The sequence below is a fragment of the Anser brachyrhynchus genome (assembly GCF_964034855.1).
Source record: "Anser brachyrhynchus genome assembly, chromosome: Z".
In the NCBI taxonomy this organism is placed as follows: Eukaryota; Metazoa; Chordata; class Aves; order Anseriformes; family Anatidae; genus Anser; species Anser brachyrhynchus.
In genome coordinates, this window is record NC_137697.1 from 72,920,044 (window position 1) to 72,939,985 (window position 19,942).

The 19,942-nt window shown below is 38.5% G+C and overlaps 1 protein-coding gene across 5 annotated transcripts in view; it reads left to right on the forward strand.

Annotated features, from left to right (window-relative positions):
- XRCC4 (X-ray repair cross complementing 4) overlaps nt 1-19,942 on the forward strand; it is a 188,870-nt gene that overhangs the window by 69,200 nt on the left and 99,728 nt on the right. For all 5 annotated transcript variants that reach the window (XM_080574070.1, XM_080574067.1, XM_080574068.1 and 2 more), the window contains 3 exons: nt 13,922-14,088; nt 18,899-19,051; nt 19,687-19,790. In XM_080574070.1, coding sequence (XP_080430196.1) covers nt 13,922-14,088; nt 18,899-19,051; nt 19,687-19,790 — 424 coding nt within the window. The remainder of the gene's footprint in view (nt 1-13,921; nt 14,089-18,898; nt 19,052-19,686; nt 19,791-19,942) is intronic.

Genomic DNA, 19,942 nt, shown 5'->3' on the forward strand with positions numbered 1-19,942 from the left:
ACTACTAATACATTTCAGAATACTCCTTGATTTTTAATTCTCCTTCAGTTTTTTGCTTTGGCTTGATAAAGTAAAGATGCCATGAAGGCAGTTGCAATTATGTAAATTCCTGCATGAAGACAAAAGATGTGTTCATTGAGGAGGACTGCAGGAGCCTGGCTGGTGTGTGTACAATCTCACTCTGCATATCTGTGGAGCAATTTAAATCTTAAAGGGGTGAGGGAGGTCTCATGTTGATGGTCAAATCAAACAGTAAGACAAGGAACATGATAAGTGTGGACAGATGGAACTCAGTAAAGTCTATTTCTCTCTCACACACACAGCATTCCTAAATCTGAGCCGATGCTTCTTTCATTCTTGAGCAGGGCATTTCAAGTGTTTTGTTTTTTTTGTCTCCTTGTTTTCGATTCTCAAATGGAAAGAAGTATACTATTCATAGCTTGGTAATTTATAGAAGTGTTTATATCCTTCTATGTAGTTAACAGTATGGAAATTTTTATTTATTGGAGATTTCTCATATTCACTACATATATCTTGTGATGCATTGAGTATTTTCATGTTCTTGGGTAGGCCACAGTACACACAGATGTACACCACACAGCTCAGGTAGGTGCGCTTATTGCTGGAGAGAAAAATCTTCAATCTCTTGTTTTCTTGAGTGGAATAAAATAACTCCATTCAATGAAGTTTTTATTGAGTAGTTGGAGGATTGGATATTAAAGGTTTTAGCAAGTGGCTGTCAACGTCCTGAAGGGAGGTTGTAAACAAAGGAGGAAAAACCACCCAGAAAACAGTCTATGGGTGTTCTAAATGAATCCTGTGTTATTACTCACACTGGAAAATTGTTTGTAGTACTTAGTTGGGAACACTTTTATATTTTGCCTTGGTCTAGGCATTATCTCATGCTTATTCACGTGGTTATACATTTACTTTCCAAGCAAAGAAATCATGTGCAATCATTGAGCTGTTAACTCTGAGTACAGCATATTCAGGGGGGAGTCAGACTTAAATTACTGCAAAATCTTGGCATGTTAGTTCCAAGGGTGTATTCAAGAAGCACTTTATAGTTTCCATTACTTCCCAAACCTAAAGGTCAACATTTGAAGGGAAGTAGCTCCCAAGACAAGTTGTCTTCATATCTGACACTTATTACTCTAGACATTTCAGTTATGTTTTATTAAAGCTTTTAAAGAAAGTTGCATTCTAGATTTCATATGTAGGAATATGATCAGTTGACAGGTAGTTTTAAAATACTCCCATTATGCAGCAAACACATAATGTGGTGGTGTTTTTTTTTAATCTTGGAAGTATTAATCGTTATATTTTGTTATCTTGGAACTTTTGCTGACAGTAATATCACAAGCACTCCTGCAGGCCTTGCTTTTATTTTGGAGATCTGTGCTAAAAGCACTTTTATCTGGGTCTATATTTCATAGTATTTGCAGAAACTTTTCTGGAGGTTATCAAAAGGGTTGCACAACTTTTTCAGTGATATGTGTTCATGCTATATATTCTTTGGGATTAACTTTTCAGAAAAGCTTCACACTCCTGTTTGGAAGACTTTCCTTAAATGGGCTTGGCTCTAGAATAATTTTTAGTTGAGCATCATAAATGCAGAATATTGGACCAAATATTCCAGCAGATTAAATGAAAAATCCTCAGCAAGAATCCCGTCATGCTGTGGGACATTCAAGTCTCAAACACAAATATGTTGCTATGTGATAAGTTTGTGTGTCAGTTGACTCGTGGCAGAGGCCCATGTTCTGTCCTTAGCCTGCAGGAAATACATTCTGATTTACCTTATGAGGCTTTCCCTCTGAAGCCTAAATTAACATAGTTGTGAACTGTTTATATCTTTAAGCCCTGAGACATGAATCCAGATGTTTTACCTGGAGTTTATTGTATTATTGCCACACTACAAGTCAAGTGTAAAACAAGGAAGAAAAGTTTAGATTTCCAAGTAAAGCTCATTCCCGAATACAATCGGGGTAGTTTTAAAAATAATAAAATGTGCAAGTGTTTTACGCTGCTTCCTAAGGAAACAAAGCTTATGTGATCATGCTGTGTGCCTCTGCTGACTGCCAGTCTCTTACCTCCTCCCTGTTCCCCCCATAACTTTTGAAACTACTGGCCAATTTCAAACAGATTTGACAGGAGTAAAGGTCTCAAAGATATCAGGTTCCTACTAGTTTCGTGGAAATAGGTGGCTGGATGGAGAAGAGAGACCCTATTCATGTGTCTGCTTTGGAAAAAAAAAAAGAGAAAAAAGAAAAAACTTGTGGAATGAGATCAACTGTATTATTAAACACTAGCAAATCCTCATGGGAAAGAGAAATTATGAATGCCCCAAATAAGGGAATAAGCTTTGACTGGATTTCTCACCTTCTTAGACGTTAGGGGATCCAACAGAAGAGTCATAACCATAGGAAACCAGGCTTCAGTAGTTCCATTGCTCACAGACCTGCTTGTTACTCAGAGAGGTAGGAAAGTATCTTATTATTGCTGGAGCCATTGAATTAATGAGGAAAAAGATTTAAAAAGATCTTTTAAGGATGACCTGCTTCAGTTGTCTTTGTAAACTTACTTCAGAGGCAGACTTCTAGCAAAGAGTTGAATAGATAGTATTGCCTGAAGTATAGAAGGGAGTGATAAAAGGGAATTATAAAAGAAGATAAAGCATTTGGATATATGAATATAATGCAAAACTACAAACTTTTCCATGAGGAAGCTGTAATTTCATCCCAAATTCAATAAAATTCTTGAACTGTTTGTTCTTTACATAATCATGACTCTGTTCCCATTATTGGTGGAATTAAAATGTATAGTTGTCCATTCCATATTTATTATTCTAATAAATAACCAATGCACCTGATCTTTCTGGATTCTTGCCTTCAGGTCTTTTTGTGAAATGAAATACAGTATCTAGTTATCATTGGAAAAGAATTGGAAGAGCTACTTAATACTGCAGGTACTGAGTGTTTCTGCTGCAGTGTATATTAGTGTTCACTGCATTTTAAATATTTAAGAATTCAGTTGTGTAGCGGTGATGAAATTGAGGTGAAAAACAGTAGTGGCTTTCTGTAGTGTAGCACCTTGAGAGGTGAGTATTATTTTACTATAACTGCTCTGTAACTTTACTGAGTTAATCCCTTTTTTAAAAATGTGTCTCATTTGTACAAAGACATGATATGGGCCTTGATGCTGGGTGCCAAGTTAATGGAAATATTTCCCAATTGTATTATAATATGTAATGTTTCACAGGAAATCAGTTAATCTCACTGTTAATGGAAAAAAAAAAAAAAGTATTCTCACGAGCGACAGTTTTTAGAGTAAGTTTGGAAAAATGATTACAGAGCACTTTAAGCCAGTGAATCATAGCCTGGCTAGATCTTGACCAGACCATGTCACAGCTGTCAAAATTCAGTAGCTAAAGACCATTTCAGCACTGGTAAGATTAAGCTTCACAGAAGTAGCCGATTGTATAGATATGTGAAACATGATGTTTCTAAGAAGTTTAAAGATGAAACGAGGAAATTTTCCAAGGCTTTAAAGAAAGACATTTAGGTATAATTCTGTTTGTAAAAGAAACATCTTTGTTTTTTGCTATATAAGTGTCTCACAGGCACAAACACAACTACTCTTACCTGACTATATGGCTCACCTAAAAAAAATAAATCAAAGAGAGCATGGGTATTTAAGCCAATTCTGATGTGCTTATTATTTTTATTTACCACTTTTCACTCCAGAACTACCTGAAAAGACAGGCCTTCTGGAATATAGGTAATTCACATATGCTGATGATTCTTACAGGGTAAATGTGATAGAGTGAAATGAAGAAGCAAAACATGCAAATAAGGTGAATATTGATGATCTGCAAATGTTATATAAGTTCTATGTTTATTCTGTCAGTCTACCGAAAGACTTTTTGCAGTCTACTTAGTTGCGGTTTATATTAAGAATTATGTGTATTGTTCTAGTCATCTTCAGTCAAGCAATGCAAATTCAAATTGGGAGGAAGCTTACTTTTATGATATGGGAGATAGAGAGCCTAATATATATGCAGCCAAAGCATACAGCCTTGAACATTAGTTCAACAGATTGAATACTGACAGAGGTAAATAATTATATATAAATAACCAAGTCTGAACACTAGTGAGAGAGAAGAACTCTGTAAGCTAAGGAAGAGTGTCTGTCCAAGAGCAAATGGGTATAAGCTGGGCGCGTGTATGTGTAAGAGACAAATTAGAAAAAAATGCCCAGAACAGCTTTCCAACTGGATTAGCGGGATCAACAAATGAGTCTATTTTAAAGACATTGATCCTGTTATAAGGAGTTTGTCACATTGCAGTTCCAAAGAACTGGTAGTGAAGTCTCAGGAAAATGATCCTTGAGTTTTGGTACAATATCAGAGTAGTTCTCCTTCTCTTCCCTTGAACAAATCAACTGCAATTTATGCTGACAACTTCTTGCACAAATGGTCTCAGATACGGGGTGTCAAAGTGTAGTGCTTATAAGGACCTTACTGAATTTCTGGAAATCCAGGTAAGAAAACAAAATCTAGACTGTTGAGCAGTATTAATGTTTTCTACACCATATAACCCATCCAAGTCCATTGGACCAGATGTGCTGCATCAACGGGCACTTAGAGAACAATCCTTTATGAGACTGCTCCTTATCAAAGCTAAGAGGTCATAGAGATTGGGTGGGGGAGGTTCCCTCACACCTGGAGAATAGCAAACCCTCCACCAGTCTTCACAAAATGCCAGAATAGTGATCAGAGAAATTACAAACTGGTCAGCCTCACTTTGATTTCTGGGAAAATCATGGAGCCTGTGTGCTCAGATTGCATTTCTGGGCACACAGGAGGTGGTGGTGAGCTGTTGACATGGGTTTACCAAATGAAAATCACGCTGGACCAACCAGGCTGCCTTCTGTGATAAAATGACTGGATTTCTGTCTGAAAAGAGAACAGTTGACGCCACTTGTCTTGACTGTGACAAGGCTTTCAGCATTGTTTTTCACAACACCCTTGTATCCATGGTGGGCAGCTATAGTCTGTATGTTGTCCACACAACAAGGTGGATAGATAACCAGTTGGGTGATGAGGCTTGGAGGGCAGTAGATAGTTGGACCATGCTGATCTGGAGGCTGGTAACAAGTGGAGAACTGCAGGGGTCCCTCGTGTCATATCTGTATTGGTGACTCGGAGGGCGCACATCCACGGAGCTTGCAGTTGACACCAAACATTGGCATGACCAGTGGATTACCTTGAGGACAGGGCTATGCCACCTGGAGACAGCAGCCTGGGGCAATGGGTCAGCAGGAGCCATACAGAAGTCAATGGACAAATTCAAAGCCCTGCCCTGGTCACAGAAAGCCCCGCAAGGGGATGGGCGGGGGACAGTGGAGGAGATCTGTGGGTAAGAGCCTCAGGATCCTGTCAGGCAGTGAGCTGAATACGAGTCCTGTCACCAGTGGTGTCCCAGGCCAGATCAATGGGAGCACAAGTAGCAGAGCAGGGGAAGGGGCCGTCCCTCTTTAACTGGCATTAGTTGGTTTGATGTGGCGTGCAGTCTGGGGCCTACCACCACAAGAAGAGGTCTTGCTGGAACAAGAGGGTTCTTCTGAAACGAATCCAGCGAAGAGCTGCCAAGATGGTCAGCAGCTGGAGGACTTGCCCTGCGGGGCTGTGAGACCAGGGCTGCTTCACCTTGGAGGAGATGTGGCTTCAGATGTGGCTTCAGAAGTGGCATGTCAGGGGGAGTGCTGAGAAGACAGGGCCTGGGTCTTCATGTTGGTGTGTGTCAGGAGGGTGAGGGACAGCAGACATAGCAGAAACCAAAGTTTCCAACTGGATATAGCAGAGAGATATTTTACTATTAGGCCAGTCAAGTGTTGTCTGGAGAGGTTGTGTGGTCTCACTGCATGGCGGTTTCCAAGCCCACGCTGGATAAAGCCCGGAGCAACACAGTGATCTCTGAGCTGGCCCTGTTTTGGGCAAAGGTTGAATTGGAGAACTGCAGAGATCCCTCTAGACCAGTAACTCCATGACAGGAGCTTTTGGGTTAGGAATCTGCTTCCATCCTGCCCTGTGCTGCAGCGTACAGGTTCATGTGAGACGGATAGAAAAAACTTGTAACTGGCAGAGCCTTTTTCAGCATTACTTCTGCCTTCTTCCCCAGGATCCAAGGGTTCCTTCAAAAGGGAAACCCGAGAACTGCTTCTGCACTGTACCTTCATCCTTCTTAATCCAGTAAAATACAGTGACTTTTGCTGCAAACCTGACAGAGCACTATTCCAGGGATTGCTGTGGTTGTGGTAAATTAAAATTTCCTGGGAATGTTCCCAAGTACAGAGGCCAACTGGTGGGGAATGGTCTAGGCCCATACCTGAAGGCTCTCAGCCTCCAGGACAGGGTGGCCACATATGAAGCAGCACTTGGGAAGGGTCCCTACTATGTCCTAGCCCCTAAGATGTGCCTTCCTGTTGTTTTGTACGGCGGTGGCTGATGGGCCAGGGACGTGCTGGGGCCAGTCTCACGCTGTCAATGTGTATAACACTGGTGTATTCTATTGGCTGGCAACGTTCACAATTCCTCCTTGGTTTATCGAGCACACGTAGCCTCCTTGCGTTGCGATCACAAGTGGGCCGTGGTGCCATGAATGTGTGGGTTTGAGGGTGTGAGAAACAGCAAAGCACTCTCCAAAATATTTGGGAACCCCTGCCATACAAAATAGTGGAACCAGATGGAATTTCATTAGTCGATGTGCAGCAAATATGATGGAGATTTATGTGGAGGGTTTCTGCAGCATGTAGTAAAAACCTGAGAAAAATAGCAATCGCTTATGTCAGCTGTTTTGCTCCAGAATAGACGTAATGCCTTCATCAAGAAGATAGATTTTTTTTTTTTTGAGGATGAAGTAATGCTTTTCTCATAAATAGCATTTCAGAAGGGAAAGGCAAAAGCGGAGAAAGGCAGAAATTTTGTCTTAAACTTGATTTTTCATAACTGGTGATCATATTTTTACACTGACTGATGTAACTGGCAAGCTTTCTTGGCTTCCTTGATACTTTGTAATTTCTCTAGCTTCCTAGAGTTTGCTGTTACAAAAGCAACTTCTGCTTTTACATATTGTCATCACTGTATTGTGCAAGTCCAGTATACTCGTTTTTTTACCACACCCAGGAATGTCATAGTTACTGTTGAATGATTTCCCTGGAGATAATAGTGGCGCAGCTTTAAAAAATCAAGACCACTCACTGATTGACTTAAGAAATAAAAATGGTATAATGCTTTCCAGATTCAAGCTTGTAACAATACTTTCTTTGTATATGCAAGTAAGTGTCAACATCATTCATTTGTAGGTCATATTCTTTAACCCTATACGTGAATTTTCATTAACATTTTCCTCTTACAAATACCTATCAATTTTCATAGAGAAAGCTTTTTCTCTTTTTTTAATCAAAATTTTTATTTTGATTTCTGTCTTAATTTGGAGTCTGTGCTAATTTGGCGTAGAAGGGGTGGTTGATACCTAACTGGTAGTAGCAAGGTTAATTCTAGAAATCATGATCTGTTGTCTTGCAGGAGCTCCAGCTCTCAGCTGAGAGGAGACAGCTGCTGTCTCTTACGCTGCCTAATGTAACACAATGGTGCAAGGGATGTCTTACTTTTGAACTAATGTGACATTCAGCATTGTCCAGCGTGTTTTGACTAATCTCTAACTGTGCAGTAAGGAATTTACTTTCAGTATCAGCCATGGGCAAGGTCATCAGCAGGAGATTTAAGGATGGTTTAGCTGACAGCTTGTAGTATCTTATCCTAGCAAAATTTTTCAGGAATTGAAAAACTAATGAGTAAAGGTTTTGGTTTGGCTCTTGGGATTCATTAAAACATCTTTTTGAATGTTGAAAATACACTGTTTCAGACTGGAGGAGTTATTAATAAAAACACCCTGATTGCTCCCCCCTTCTCCCTAGTTCCCAAAGACCTGGCTGAAATCAGCATGGAAAGCCCAAGCTTAGTAAGAAGCACTATCTAGAAATAACGCTCCCAGCGTGGCTCCCTTCTAGCCTGGGAAAGGTGTTGAGAGATGTTCAGGATAGGGCAGCGACAAAAGGATCTGTTGTTCCATAGTTCTGTAGGGTTTTCCTCTTCGGCACAGGGGTCACATCTGCTGTGACGGACTGCAGGTCATGATAAAGACAGGGAGAAACTACACAGCTGCTCCGTGCTGGTGGGCTGATGAGGATTTTTTTCCCCCCTCACATTCTTCACTAATATTTCCCTGGTGAAAGGACATGCGCTTAGACACCACCTTGCAGGAGGCAGTCAGTGTCTGTCTGCACAGATGTTGCTAACTGTGCTAACCAGCTGATTGTTAGCAGAGTGTGGAGTAGAGTGCAGGCATCTCTAAAGGTGTAGGGGAGGTGGAAGGTGAGTGAGGTGAGTTACAGGTGATTTTGTTACAGGCCACACTAACTCATACAATTAAAAACCCATTAGCTAGTTCACACAATAGGAATATTTTCATTTCAAAATCAGACCTAAATATCTATGAATACACTATCTGTACATATTGTTTGTAAAATCATTTTCAAAGTAGGGAAGGAAAAAGCAACATTTTGGGGGGTAGGATGTAAATAGAAGAGAGACAGGTGCTGAATAGCTGCCATAGCCTGCCAGGACAAGAAAGAACGAGATCTGGCCGTCTAAATCAAAACTTTTTCTTGTAGCTTCTAGAAGTATGGAATACCCAAAATATATTTTGGATAACAAATACGGTTAGAAAGGATTGCTGATATACTTAAGTATCATAGAGAGGAACAATGGCCAGCAATGCAGATTCAGTGAAAGTTTCCAGAATTAATATATTTATTTTGTTTCTCATAGACCAAAATGTTATAATGAAAAATTGTTGTTATTGGAAACTATTTCACTGTTAGTATCTAGCTTCAGATTGTGCCTCAGAAGAGAGAGCTCACAGTGTGTGATCTCTGATCCTTATTGCCTTAGATTTGATACTCTCATTTCTGGTGGAATGTAGTAACGTGAAAACCAAAATATATATGTATATTTATATATATGTATATACATTTTTATTAAAAATCAAAACTAATAACTGTCATCTCTATAGTATCAAGTAATATGAATGAATAAATTTTTGTATGATAAAATGCCTTGTATAATATTTTAACAGAATATTTTCTGAGCGAGGCGTCTTTGTTTAAACATCAGTACACAGAAAACCAAAACTTCACTTGAGAAACTTTTCAGTTTACTCCCAAAATATTTTCTGTCTGATAGTTGAGAACACTTCTGTCTACATCTGTAGAAGACAAACAGTGTTTGGACAGGGTGAGAGGTGATGGGAAAATGACAGATTTGTCATGAGCATCTAATTTTGGTTTTTATTTCTAAACTTCAGATACTTCTGTAATGGATAAGTGCTAAATGTGACTTCTGATGAAGGGGATGCAACTTTTTACATTTTTTTTTTTTTTTTCATCTTCATGCATCCTTAAAAAATAATAATAATAATAATAATAACAACAACAGTAAACAATAAAACAGACATTGAAGGGGAGCATTATATCAGTTACAGTCAGTTTATTGTCCACTGGGACATCTAGCAGATCTGATTATTCTCAGTATGAATTAAGTGTTTAGTGCTTCACTGTTTTACATAATGTTTTCTTGAATGGTCTGAAAGAGGAAGTTGAAGGCACGTTAATTACATCTGCATATCATACAAAGCTAGAGAGAGCTACAGCAGCTGGAAGAACAGCAAGAAATACAAATTCATCTAGATAGCAGCAATGTGCAGGAATTTACAAAATATGGTTCACCTTGGGAGCATGATCCAAATCAGATACATTGCATGTAAAATTAGTTTAATGAAGTGTTAATGTTGACCTTTCACTTGTGCAGTAAGCAAGATCTATTTATCCTGGGATCCTACAAATGTAACTTTTTTTTTTTTTTTTTTTATGGTATTCTGATCTTAAGCCACTTCTACTGAATCTTTCTAATACTGTGTCAAATTTCACTACTGTAATTTTGGACAAATAAAGTATTTCTCATTTTAATTGCCTATGAAAGAGAACATGTAGAGAAATTAAGGCCTCCTTTTTTGTGATTTTTTTTTCTAAACATTCAATTTAATAGAATTCTGTCTTCGTCAGTGCTGCAAATTACACATCTGTCCCAAATTCAGGATCCTGGGATCTAAAATTCTGTTATTTTGTTCATCTGCACCTTGACCATTTTGCTTTCCAGTTGGGTATTGCAGTGAGAGAGTTGGGTACTGCCCTGAGACTTCATTTTCTTTATATTGTCTTACAAATGGCTCGTGATTTGCCTTCATGCTTTGGAAGCGAAGCTGATCTGGCTGCCTTTACGGCTTATCAGTCTCTCAGCACTAGGCTCTTTACCCGGGCAAGTGCCAATCAGTTGTAATTTGCTCAGATAACAATGTTTCTATTGTTAGTGCTAACATTTTTGTTTGTTAAATAGGCAGTGGAGTAGCTCACTGTAACAAATAATTTCATGTTGAAGAAACAGTCTTTTTTGGTGCATGGTGTGTGGGATTCTGTTTGAAGGAAGCAAAGCAAAAACACATATCCAATATTGCGTTACTTCTGGCTTAATTAGGGCCATACCAAAATGTCTGGTGTTTTTCTGCACTGAGCTGCTGGAGATTGCTGCAGTGTAGCCAGGGTAATACACTTCTACAATTGTATTATGTTAACCTCAGGTGATAGAGGGGAAAAGAGATATAAAAGAATAATTATTTTCCAGACACCCTGTGTTTTTTTGGGGTCAATATGTGGGCACCTGCGTAATGTAATGAATTTAAGCCTACTGATGACAGGCTTGCCTTACTTACCTGTGGTGGACCTGTTAGAAAGGGTCTGTGGATCATGGTATGGAAGGCGCTATGGATAAGTTTCATTTTATAAAGTACATAATAGACAGAGAACTGTTTTATAAAGACCAAGCTAAAGATTAATTGTTACCGTGTTGGTACAGAAGGGCGTAAGGCATTGCTTTCAGCTGCAGTTTTCTGAGGGGGATGGTAAGGCTTTGAAACAAACACCTACAGAGATGTCCAGCCAATTCCCTGTGTCCTGGTGGCTGCGTGGCAGATCCTCCCCACACCTTCTCTCTGCTGGCTAACCTGCGTGCAGCCACTGAGCAGGCGGCCACGCATTGCTCGCTCCGCTCCCTGCTGCCTGACCTTTCCCCCTCTCCCTTCTGAGGATTCATCAAGAGGTGGCATGCCTGAAGGCTTGGCTTTGGTTTCTCTAGGAGGATCAACATTTTTTATAAAAGGGGTGCTGGTTTTCCTTACAGATTTTCAGCAGTCCTTTCATGGCAGAGGTCCACGAAGCTGAGGATGTATTTTGCAGTAACAAAGCTCTTTATTACATGAGCAGTATTGATTCGTGTAACGCAGCTAAGAAGCTGAACTGCTGTTTGCTTATAATTTTGTACTTGTGAAGTGTCTGCTGTGTACTTGGTATGCTTTGATTGTGAGCAGAACCAAGCTTTCAGCTGAAATGTCATTTCCTCTAACCTGTTTCAAGAATATTCATATTTTAATGTCTTGTGCTGAGTAAATGGTAGGTCAGACAAAGTGTGTTTGTCCTGATTAAACATATGTGTGTTTGCCTTATCTCAATTGATTATACTAAAAGTATGAGACAAAAACTTGCACACTTCTTGCTATTTCCTCCACAGTACAAGTAGAAGATCATGTTTCTATTTATCTATGCTACTGTTCTTCTCTATCTCTGTGGCTAGTATTAAAGTGTGGCATGAATTCTTTATCCATATGGCATGGTGGTGGCTTGCAAGTGATGAAAAGCAGTTTCCTTTACACAAATATCCATCTTCGTTAATGCTGTCAGACAGCAAGTGTGATATCCAGGGAATACACGTCACTCTGTGGGTTACTGATAATGTAATCTAATTTCCAAAAATAAATTAAATGCATCTTTTCATCTATGGCCATCAGATGTTTGTAAGCTGAAGGAAAACAATATGTTAGAAACTGTACACGTGAATTCAATAGAAGGATTAGTGACAAATTTGAAACTGAAGCTTTGGGTTAGACATACTTTCTGATTAACTAACCTTACTGAAGAAGCTCATGGTAGTATCATGTTATGTTGCAGACTTCCATGGATATTTTATCCAGGTTGAAGAACTCATTTGTTGCAAACGTTCCCTAAAGTCTTTGTGAGCGTTTTTTACAAGGCTTTTTTTCATCAAACTGCTATATATAGTAGCAGTAAACTTAATTTGTAAAAAGTATTAACAAATGCTACACATTGTTTTTTTCATGGATGACTTTTTGGGGAGTCATTTTTCATGCCCTCCTGAGAAGAATGAACTAAAGAGAGGAGAAAAATGAAGGAAATGGTAATTCTGACTGTAATAGGTGTGGTGGCATGACAGAATGAATTCTTCCCTAGCATGTATCACTTACACTTTTATAATGTTAATGATACGTATTCAAGTTGAGAAGAAGAGTAGCAGTTCTGTGTGCAGGGAGATGCCACAACAGTTGTGTGAATCCTTCCAAAAATTCTAAGATGTGAGAGAGGACCCCTTCTCCTTCCACATACCCCTCAATGTTTCTGCAGGCATTGCCCATCAAAGTCAAGTCATTTTGATACCTCTGTTACCTAAAGGTCTGGTTTTACTGTAGTTTACTCTGGCCAAATGCAGATTATGCCACTTAGCCCAGTCTCTCTCTACATCTGCTCCCTGACTAGTTTATTGTCATGTCAGGCTAATGATGGTGTCTCCTTTGACTTCGGTGTGCGTAAACAAGTTTGGAAGTGCACCCGAAGGTAGTTCAGATTCTGTTTCATCTGCCCAATGGAGAGCAACAAAGTCAGGTCCTTCATTTCTGGTTTGCTTCTCTTCAGAGGATGCGTGTGACCCTGTTCAAGCAAACTTGCTATCCATCTGCAATTGCCTCAGTCATGTTGAACATTGCATCTTCATCCAGCTGTGCGTATGTGTTTAGCTGATGCTGTTTTGTGTGTATAGCTGAGCTGTTCCTCCTTCAACATAATAGAAACAACAGCCTTCTGCCTGCCAGACCAGGCAGAACAAGTCTGTTCAGACCTCTTGTATGTCCTGTATATCATCCTCATTGCTGAGGAAATACAACTATTCATTATAGATCCTATCCTTTAGTCTCAGTGAATTATTGAGGATACCAATGTAATTGAAGGAAGGACTCCTTTTATTATTAGGAACTTTACAACTAAACCCCTAAGGGAAAATCTTACAGGTTAGTTTTTGTCAGGTGTGTGCAGTGATCATAGCTAGGCTTTTGCGGAGCTACTTTAATTCAAAAGTAATTAACATTCATTTGTTTTATCATTAATATTTATGGTTATATTGCTGCTGTGGTTACTGGAATAGGCAGCAAGTTACTTTAGATGTTTTATTGGTCAGATAGCAAGACCAATGTTAGCAATACCGTAAGTTTACCGTACGTTTTCGTGTGGTTCTCCGTTACATCAAGAATGCCTTTTATATAAAACTTGTAGGCACACCTTTATACTTCTGACCTCCTGTGATCTGTACAGGAGCAGAATGTTGCTATGTCATGTTACACTTCTGTATTGCATCTCTTTTCCTGCCATTTGAAGGTATGTCAGTGATTTCTTCCTGTGCATATTGAATGTCAGGTGTCCATTAAGACATTGTCAGCTGCATAAATAATTGGCATGTAAATTATTCTACGTGCTGATTCTTGTTACAAATTTATTCTATCATTTTGAACTGGAGGACTGTATAGTATTTCCTATGTCGATGCTTAGTGTGTGAGTTGCTAGCTTGGTGTTTTGTGATCTTTTGGGTACTGATGAAGTAACTCAGTCTTTCCTTTTGTTCTAGTTCAGGCTTGGATCTCTGAACCTACAAAAAGTTTCAAGTCCAGCAGAGGTGGTAAGACACCTGATTGGGTATTGTCTGGACTGCTTGGGAAGACTCCAGGTGAAAAATGAGCACCTGCAAAAAGAAAATGAAAGGCTTTTCAGTGATTGGAGTGATGTGGAGAAACGGTAAGTTTAAAACAGTATTCACAGGGTATTCTTGAGAAAATCACACATATTTGTACTGTCAGTGCAGGGTTTACTGATGGGTGCTTTTAAAGTCATATAATGATAGATGGACACAATTTTTTTTTTTCTCTCTTAAAAAGAGTTGTGAGCCCAGATGCTTACAGGATATGTGGTTTCCTTCCTGTATCAAAAATGTGACTGGTATCATAGACCTTGCAGTTAAAGCTGGTTTTAGCATTATGTAGTGAAAAAGAAATCACCTCTTTTCTTTTTTCATCTTCACCTGTTTCAGGAAGCGGCTCTTTTTATCTCCCTCATTTTCTCTAATTCTTATGACTAGGACTTGGAATTATTTACTTTTTTTTTTTTAATGGGAAATAAGTTGCCATTTCTTTAATTGTTTATGGAAGCAGACAGAATTGGAAAATGAATGTGATGCTATAGGGAGAAGTACCCTTGTTTTGTGAGAGATTTTATTAATTGCCATTGCATTTTTGATCTGATTTGTCTACTCCAGCATTCTGTACTGAAGTCATCTGTGCTTATTTCAGCTGGCATAAAGTGGTTAGCACGTAAAAGTCAGAGATTTAGCTTTCTTTTTTTTTTTTTTTTTTGTATAGCTTTATCTGAAGAACTACATTTAGGAAGATTGATGAAAGTATGTAGCTAATTGGTGTTAATTTACCTTGAAAAAGAGAGCTAACTTTTGGGAGGAGCTAGTTTTGTTTCTCTTTCATTAAAATGAGTAACAGTTTTTCCTGACAATCTCCCTGACAAGCATATGGCCTTCCTAAATAGTGTTTTACTGCTTAACAGTTTATTGAACAATAGTGTATTGTATAACCAGTATGCTGTGCTGCATTACACGCTAACATGTAGTAGGCATTAGTGCTTGTATCAATTTCCATGGTGGAGTGGCACTTTTAAATAGTAACCCCAAAGAAAAATTCACAGTTGCCTGACAACCATTGCACGCTAAAGCAATGTATTCATGGCTTTGAAAGCTGGTGATTTTCTTTAGTATGTTTATATTTTGAATAGCGGAAACTTGATTTTTCAAAATAAATACTGAAAGTTGTGCAGTCATCAAGCTTTGGCCATGTCCCCTAAGTGGAGGATAAAAATTATTTTTATCCAAACACTGGATTTTTTAAAACTTTTTTTTTGTTGTTGTTGTGTGGTGTTTTTGTTGTTGTTGTTGTTTGTTTTTTTGTTTGTTTTTTTCCCCAGTCCAATCTACCCTGTTGTCTCTTGTTGTTCTTCTGGCTCCAATTGTTGGGTCTAGGTTGCTGAGAGTTTCTTGGAGCCATGCAAAAGCTTTGCCTGTTGTTATTCACTAGACAGTGTTTCAAGCTTTACATTCTGTATCACTCACAGTGTGGAGAGTTAAAACAGCAAATATGAAGCACATTGTTGAAGAATAGTGCTCCCTCTTTCACCTGTGGGTGAAACAAACAAACAAACAAACAAACAAAAAGCCCTACTAATGTATGTTGCAGTCAGCTACAGCAACAGTATATTTAAACCACAAATAACTTATAAAAATGCAGGCTAGGTAGTTTGGTACTTGAAACTGACTCTTCAGCAGGAGCTCATTGAAATTCCATACCATCACCAGTGCTGGGGGAAAGCGAGGGTGAATCTGAAATGTAATAGAAAGGTGCCATAAGAGCGGTAATTATTTTAGAGCACTGAGGACAAGGGTAGAAAGACAGATAGCACATTTCTAGTATTTGAGCATGGAGAATGCATAATTGCCAATAAGTTACATAGTTCATGTTAATTTTTGTGACGCGTGTGGTGATCTCTCTGCATTTTTAGGCAGTGCTGAAGAATTGGACAGTTACCTTATTTTCTCAGTTACAAATCAGAACCATTCTTAATACTAGCTCTTTTCAGTAGGGTATGCGAGCTTTTTGATGGATATGAACTTGAGCATCTGGCACATTAAAAGCATTGCACTGACATAAAAGACATCTTAGAGAACAGAAACTGTAAAGCACATGCAAATAAGACTTGCACCACTCTAGCCGTTAACTTTTGTTTATTTTCATTATACTTGAAAGATGTCTTTGAGATGAGCAGCTCTTTTATTTGGCCTGGGGAAACGGTATTTCAGTGAGACAAATCGCATACAGGCACGAGCATGTGACGAATTGCAATGAAAGGTTATATTTGTAACTGATAGGTATTGGAATGAAACCTAGCCAGCTTTGCTTAGCGGTCACATAATTCAGGTAATGCATGCCTGAGTGAATCCTAAAGACTACACAGAGCTGCAGCTAGAGCCACCCCCCAACACACACATACATGCTGCAGTCAGTGCATCCCTGTTCCTAAGTGGTAGAGGACTGTTGCTTTTTACTGTTCCATTTTTATGTGTCATTATGTTCCATATGATAATGATTTTTAAAGCCAAATAACTTGCAAGTATAGCATTAATGTAATGCTGTTTCACATTGATTCTTTTGTTGCATGTTATACTAAATAACTGTATGTCTGAAGAATGTATTTATGCATTAGTTGCCTTAAACAATAGAAAGAAAAAAAAAGATGTTGATACAAATGACAGCATTCATGTGTAATTAAGTGATGGCATGATGGCATTTGCCATGTAGGCATGTGATTTGCCTACAGTGTCTTCCTACAGGGAACAGTTAATATTCTGTGCATGAAGTCAGTGTGTGTATCTTGAAATGCTAGTATTTTGTTCCAGGGCATCAAGAAGCTGGCTAGTATTGCAATAGGTTCCTATGCTGTGGTTCATAATGTCCAGGTAGTATCAACTGTACTCCATTCAGAGTCTACAGTTATATGGATATTCATCAGAGACGATGATCCTGGCAGGACTGAAGTTATCTTACATGACACCTTTTTGGCCAACTGAGGGAAATGTCTCAGTGTAGCTGCTTAAACCAATCTCAGCTGCTCTGACACTAACCAGCTCACTGGCAAAATAAAGGAATAGTAGTAAACCCTTCTTTACTTAGTATTGTTTTGTGTGTGGGAGAGGGGGCTTTTCTAAAGGACTTGATGCAGCCAGGCTTACCATATTTAACACGCACATACAAAAAAAATGTTTTCCATTTTTATGTATACAGGCATAATTAATTTGAAGCATGTAAATGACAATTTACCCAATGGGTGTATTTTTTTTATAATCTCTCTCTCTCTTTTTTTTTTTTTTAATATGTTTTTAATACTGCTTGATAAGTGGGAGCCAATCCCTGTCCTTACCTTTGTCCTTCCATGAACTGCTCAAGGCACTCCTGGATCTTGTATTAGGGTTTGTGGTTCTTTGTGCTTCAATATTTAGTCTGTTTGTTCCCCACTTAAACAGTTAACTTTCCTTTAATAGGTGGAAAGTCTCCTGGTAGTTGATTAGTACGTATGATCTTTCATTTAGGAATTACTGAACCGATCTATATGGTAATGATGTTCTGCTATTTGCATTTAAATTAGATGAATTATTTATCAACTATCAAGTATATCCCTAAAGCATTCCACACTAGACTTAATACTTCATGAGATTATTTTCTGTTGTCTTTCTTCTTACATCATATGTGGGTTTGATCTATGAACAAAATAATCAGAATTTACATAGGAGGTCTGTTGAAATTTCTTATCTTTTAAATTAATATTCTAAAAATCTGTTATGCATGCGTGTTTAATACCAAAATAAGCCTTCTAAACTTTTTTCAGCCTCGCATAGGCTGGTGAAAAGAATGCTGTTTATAAGTTATTACTGTTTGATATAATACCATAGTTACCGTGATCAATAAGATAATCAAGGTGTTTACTTGCTTGTTACGAACGTACCTATTAAAATGTCTGGGTCTCAACACAAAGACTAAAAAGTTACAAAACACAAGAGTAATTAATAGGGTCAGATTTACTGCAAGTCACTTGCTTTATTTCGTGTGATGATGTTTGCTTGTATTCCAGTTTTGCCTTGCCTTTGACAGAGTATATATAGACATTCTTCATTTTACATTTCCATTGTGCTTCTTTGTCTTGAAATTCACCTACCTACAGATGCAGATTAAACCTTTACAAAAGTGAAAAGTTTTTTTCTCTGAAGATATTAATTAACATCTTTAAGAACATTTACATATAGATTATAAAAATTTAGTCCTCTACCATGTAATTGTGACTGGTTCAGGGAAATAAAATCTTTATGGTGGTGGGAAGGACTGGGCAAGTCTGGTCACCCATGTCTGCCCTGGGGGTCTTGGCAAGAAACGAGCTTGTGAGCTGCACGAGTGGCCTGGAACGTCTGCTGGGCACCACAGGCCACCTTGGAGTGCTGTCATCCAATTTGTTTTCATTTGGTTGGTTTGGGGTTTCTGTTGTTGTGTTTTTCTGCTGTTCAAATGTATTTCAAGTCAGAGTGGGTAGGCCAGATCTGAGGCCTGCCAAGCTTAATCATAACTATTCATAATCTCATTATGTGTCTCCTGCTAAGCTATGCCCTCTATGGTGAACTCAGCATGGAAACCAAAGAACGCTTGTGCCTATTTAAGTTGCCTGAGATGCATGTGTGTAAGAAGATATCCAGAAGAGAATAAAGAGAAATTTTCCTCCTTGGAAATGCTCTTCTTTTGGTAGCAAAATTAATTGAACATTTCTGTGAAAAAAAGCTGCTTCTGGCCCGTTTCAGATGCAAGATGCTGGACATGCAACATATAGTAAGGGAATTCCTGTAGTAGGAAGGATGGCCTCATTATAGAATTTTCTTCCAGAAAACACATAGAGTTTTAAGAAGAAATGATGTGACGTGAAGCAAGTAACAGCTGATTTTACATTATAGGTTGGAAAAATGCGTAGAAGCTAAAGAAGAACTAGAGGCAGATCTTTATAACCGCTTTATTTTGGTGCTGAATGAAAAGAAGGCAAAGATAAGAAACTTGCAGAAGCTGTTGAATGAAGCTAAACAGTCTGCAGCAGATACCAAATGTACAAGGTATTTCCTAAGTTCCCTGAGTCACTTGGTATTACTCGTGACACGTAGTTGGGTTTATTTTCTGTTTCTTTAGCGCTAACAATTCCTCCTGGATGAGTGCTTGGTTATCCAAAACAACTGCGATACTTGTGAAAGCAGAGGATTCCTTGGAGTGTCACTGCAAAAAGCAGCATATTGTTTTGGGCTCTGCAGCCAAGAACTAAATAGTCATTGAATCTCTCCTCTGCTATTTTCTATTTGGATGCAGTTATCTTTCCAAACACAGTATGTCTGTGCCATTTCCATAGGTGGTATTTTTGAGCCTTCTCCTCAAAGTCTTTGATTCTTTTTGTTCTTTGGGAAACAAAAATATCTAAATCTGAACATTTTTATCTACTTCTAATTTAAAAATAGATGAAGTTGAACTTTCCTAATGCTACAACACACCTTAATTTCTTTGCCATTTTTATGCTGCTTTTTAATATCTTACCTTTTGCTGCACTTCTACCTGATAATGCTAAGGAAATTAACTGTAACTCTGGGGACTCCATGTTGCTTTCAATCAGCTTGCATTGTCTGAGGTAGTACAGAAGTAATTATATGCATTTTAGGAATAGTAGATGGAAGATATATTTTTGTTGTTTTTTTTTTCTTAGGGAAAGTGTAGCTACAACTCAGATGGCTACTGGGCAAGAAAATGACTATGATGGCAGCACTGAGGACGAAAGTGAAAATTTAACATGGTCCTCATTACCATCGGGTAAGGCTGAATGTATTGTCTTTGGGGAGTATCATGGACAGACCAATCTCTTTACACAACTAAACCTTAACGAAGACAAAATACTACCTGACAAATTGCTCAATGACAAGCCAACCTGCAGGCCTTAAAAATAACTCTTGAAGCAGAGTATA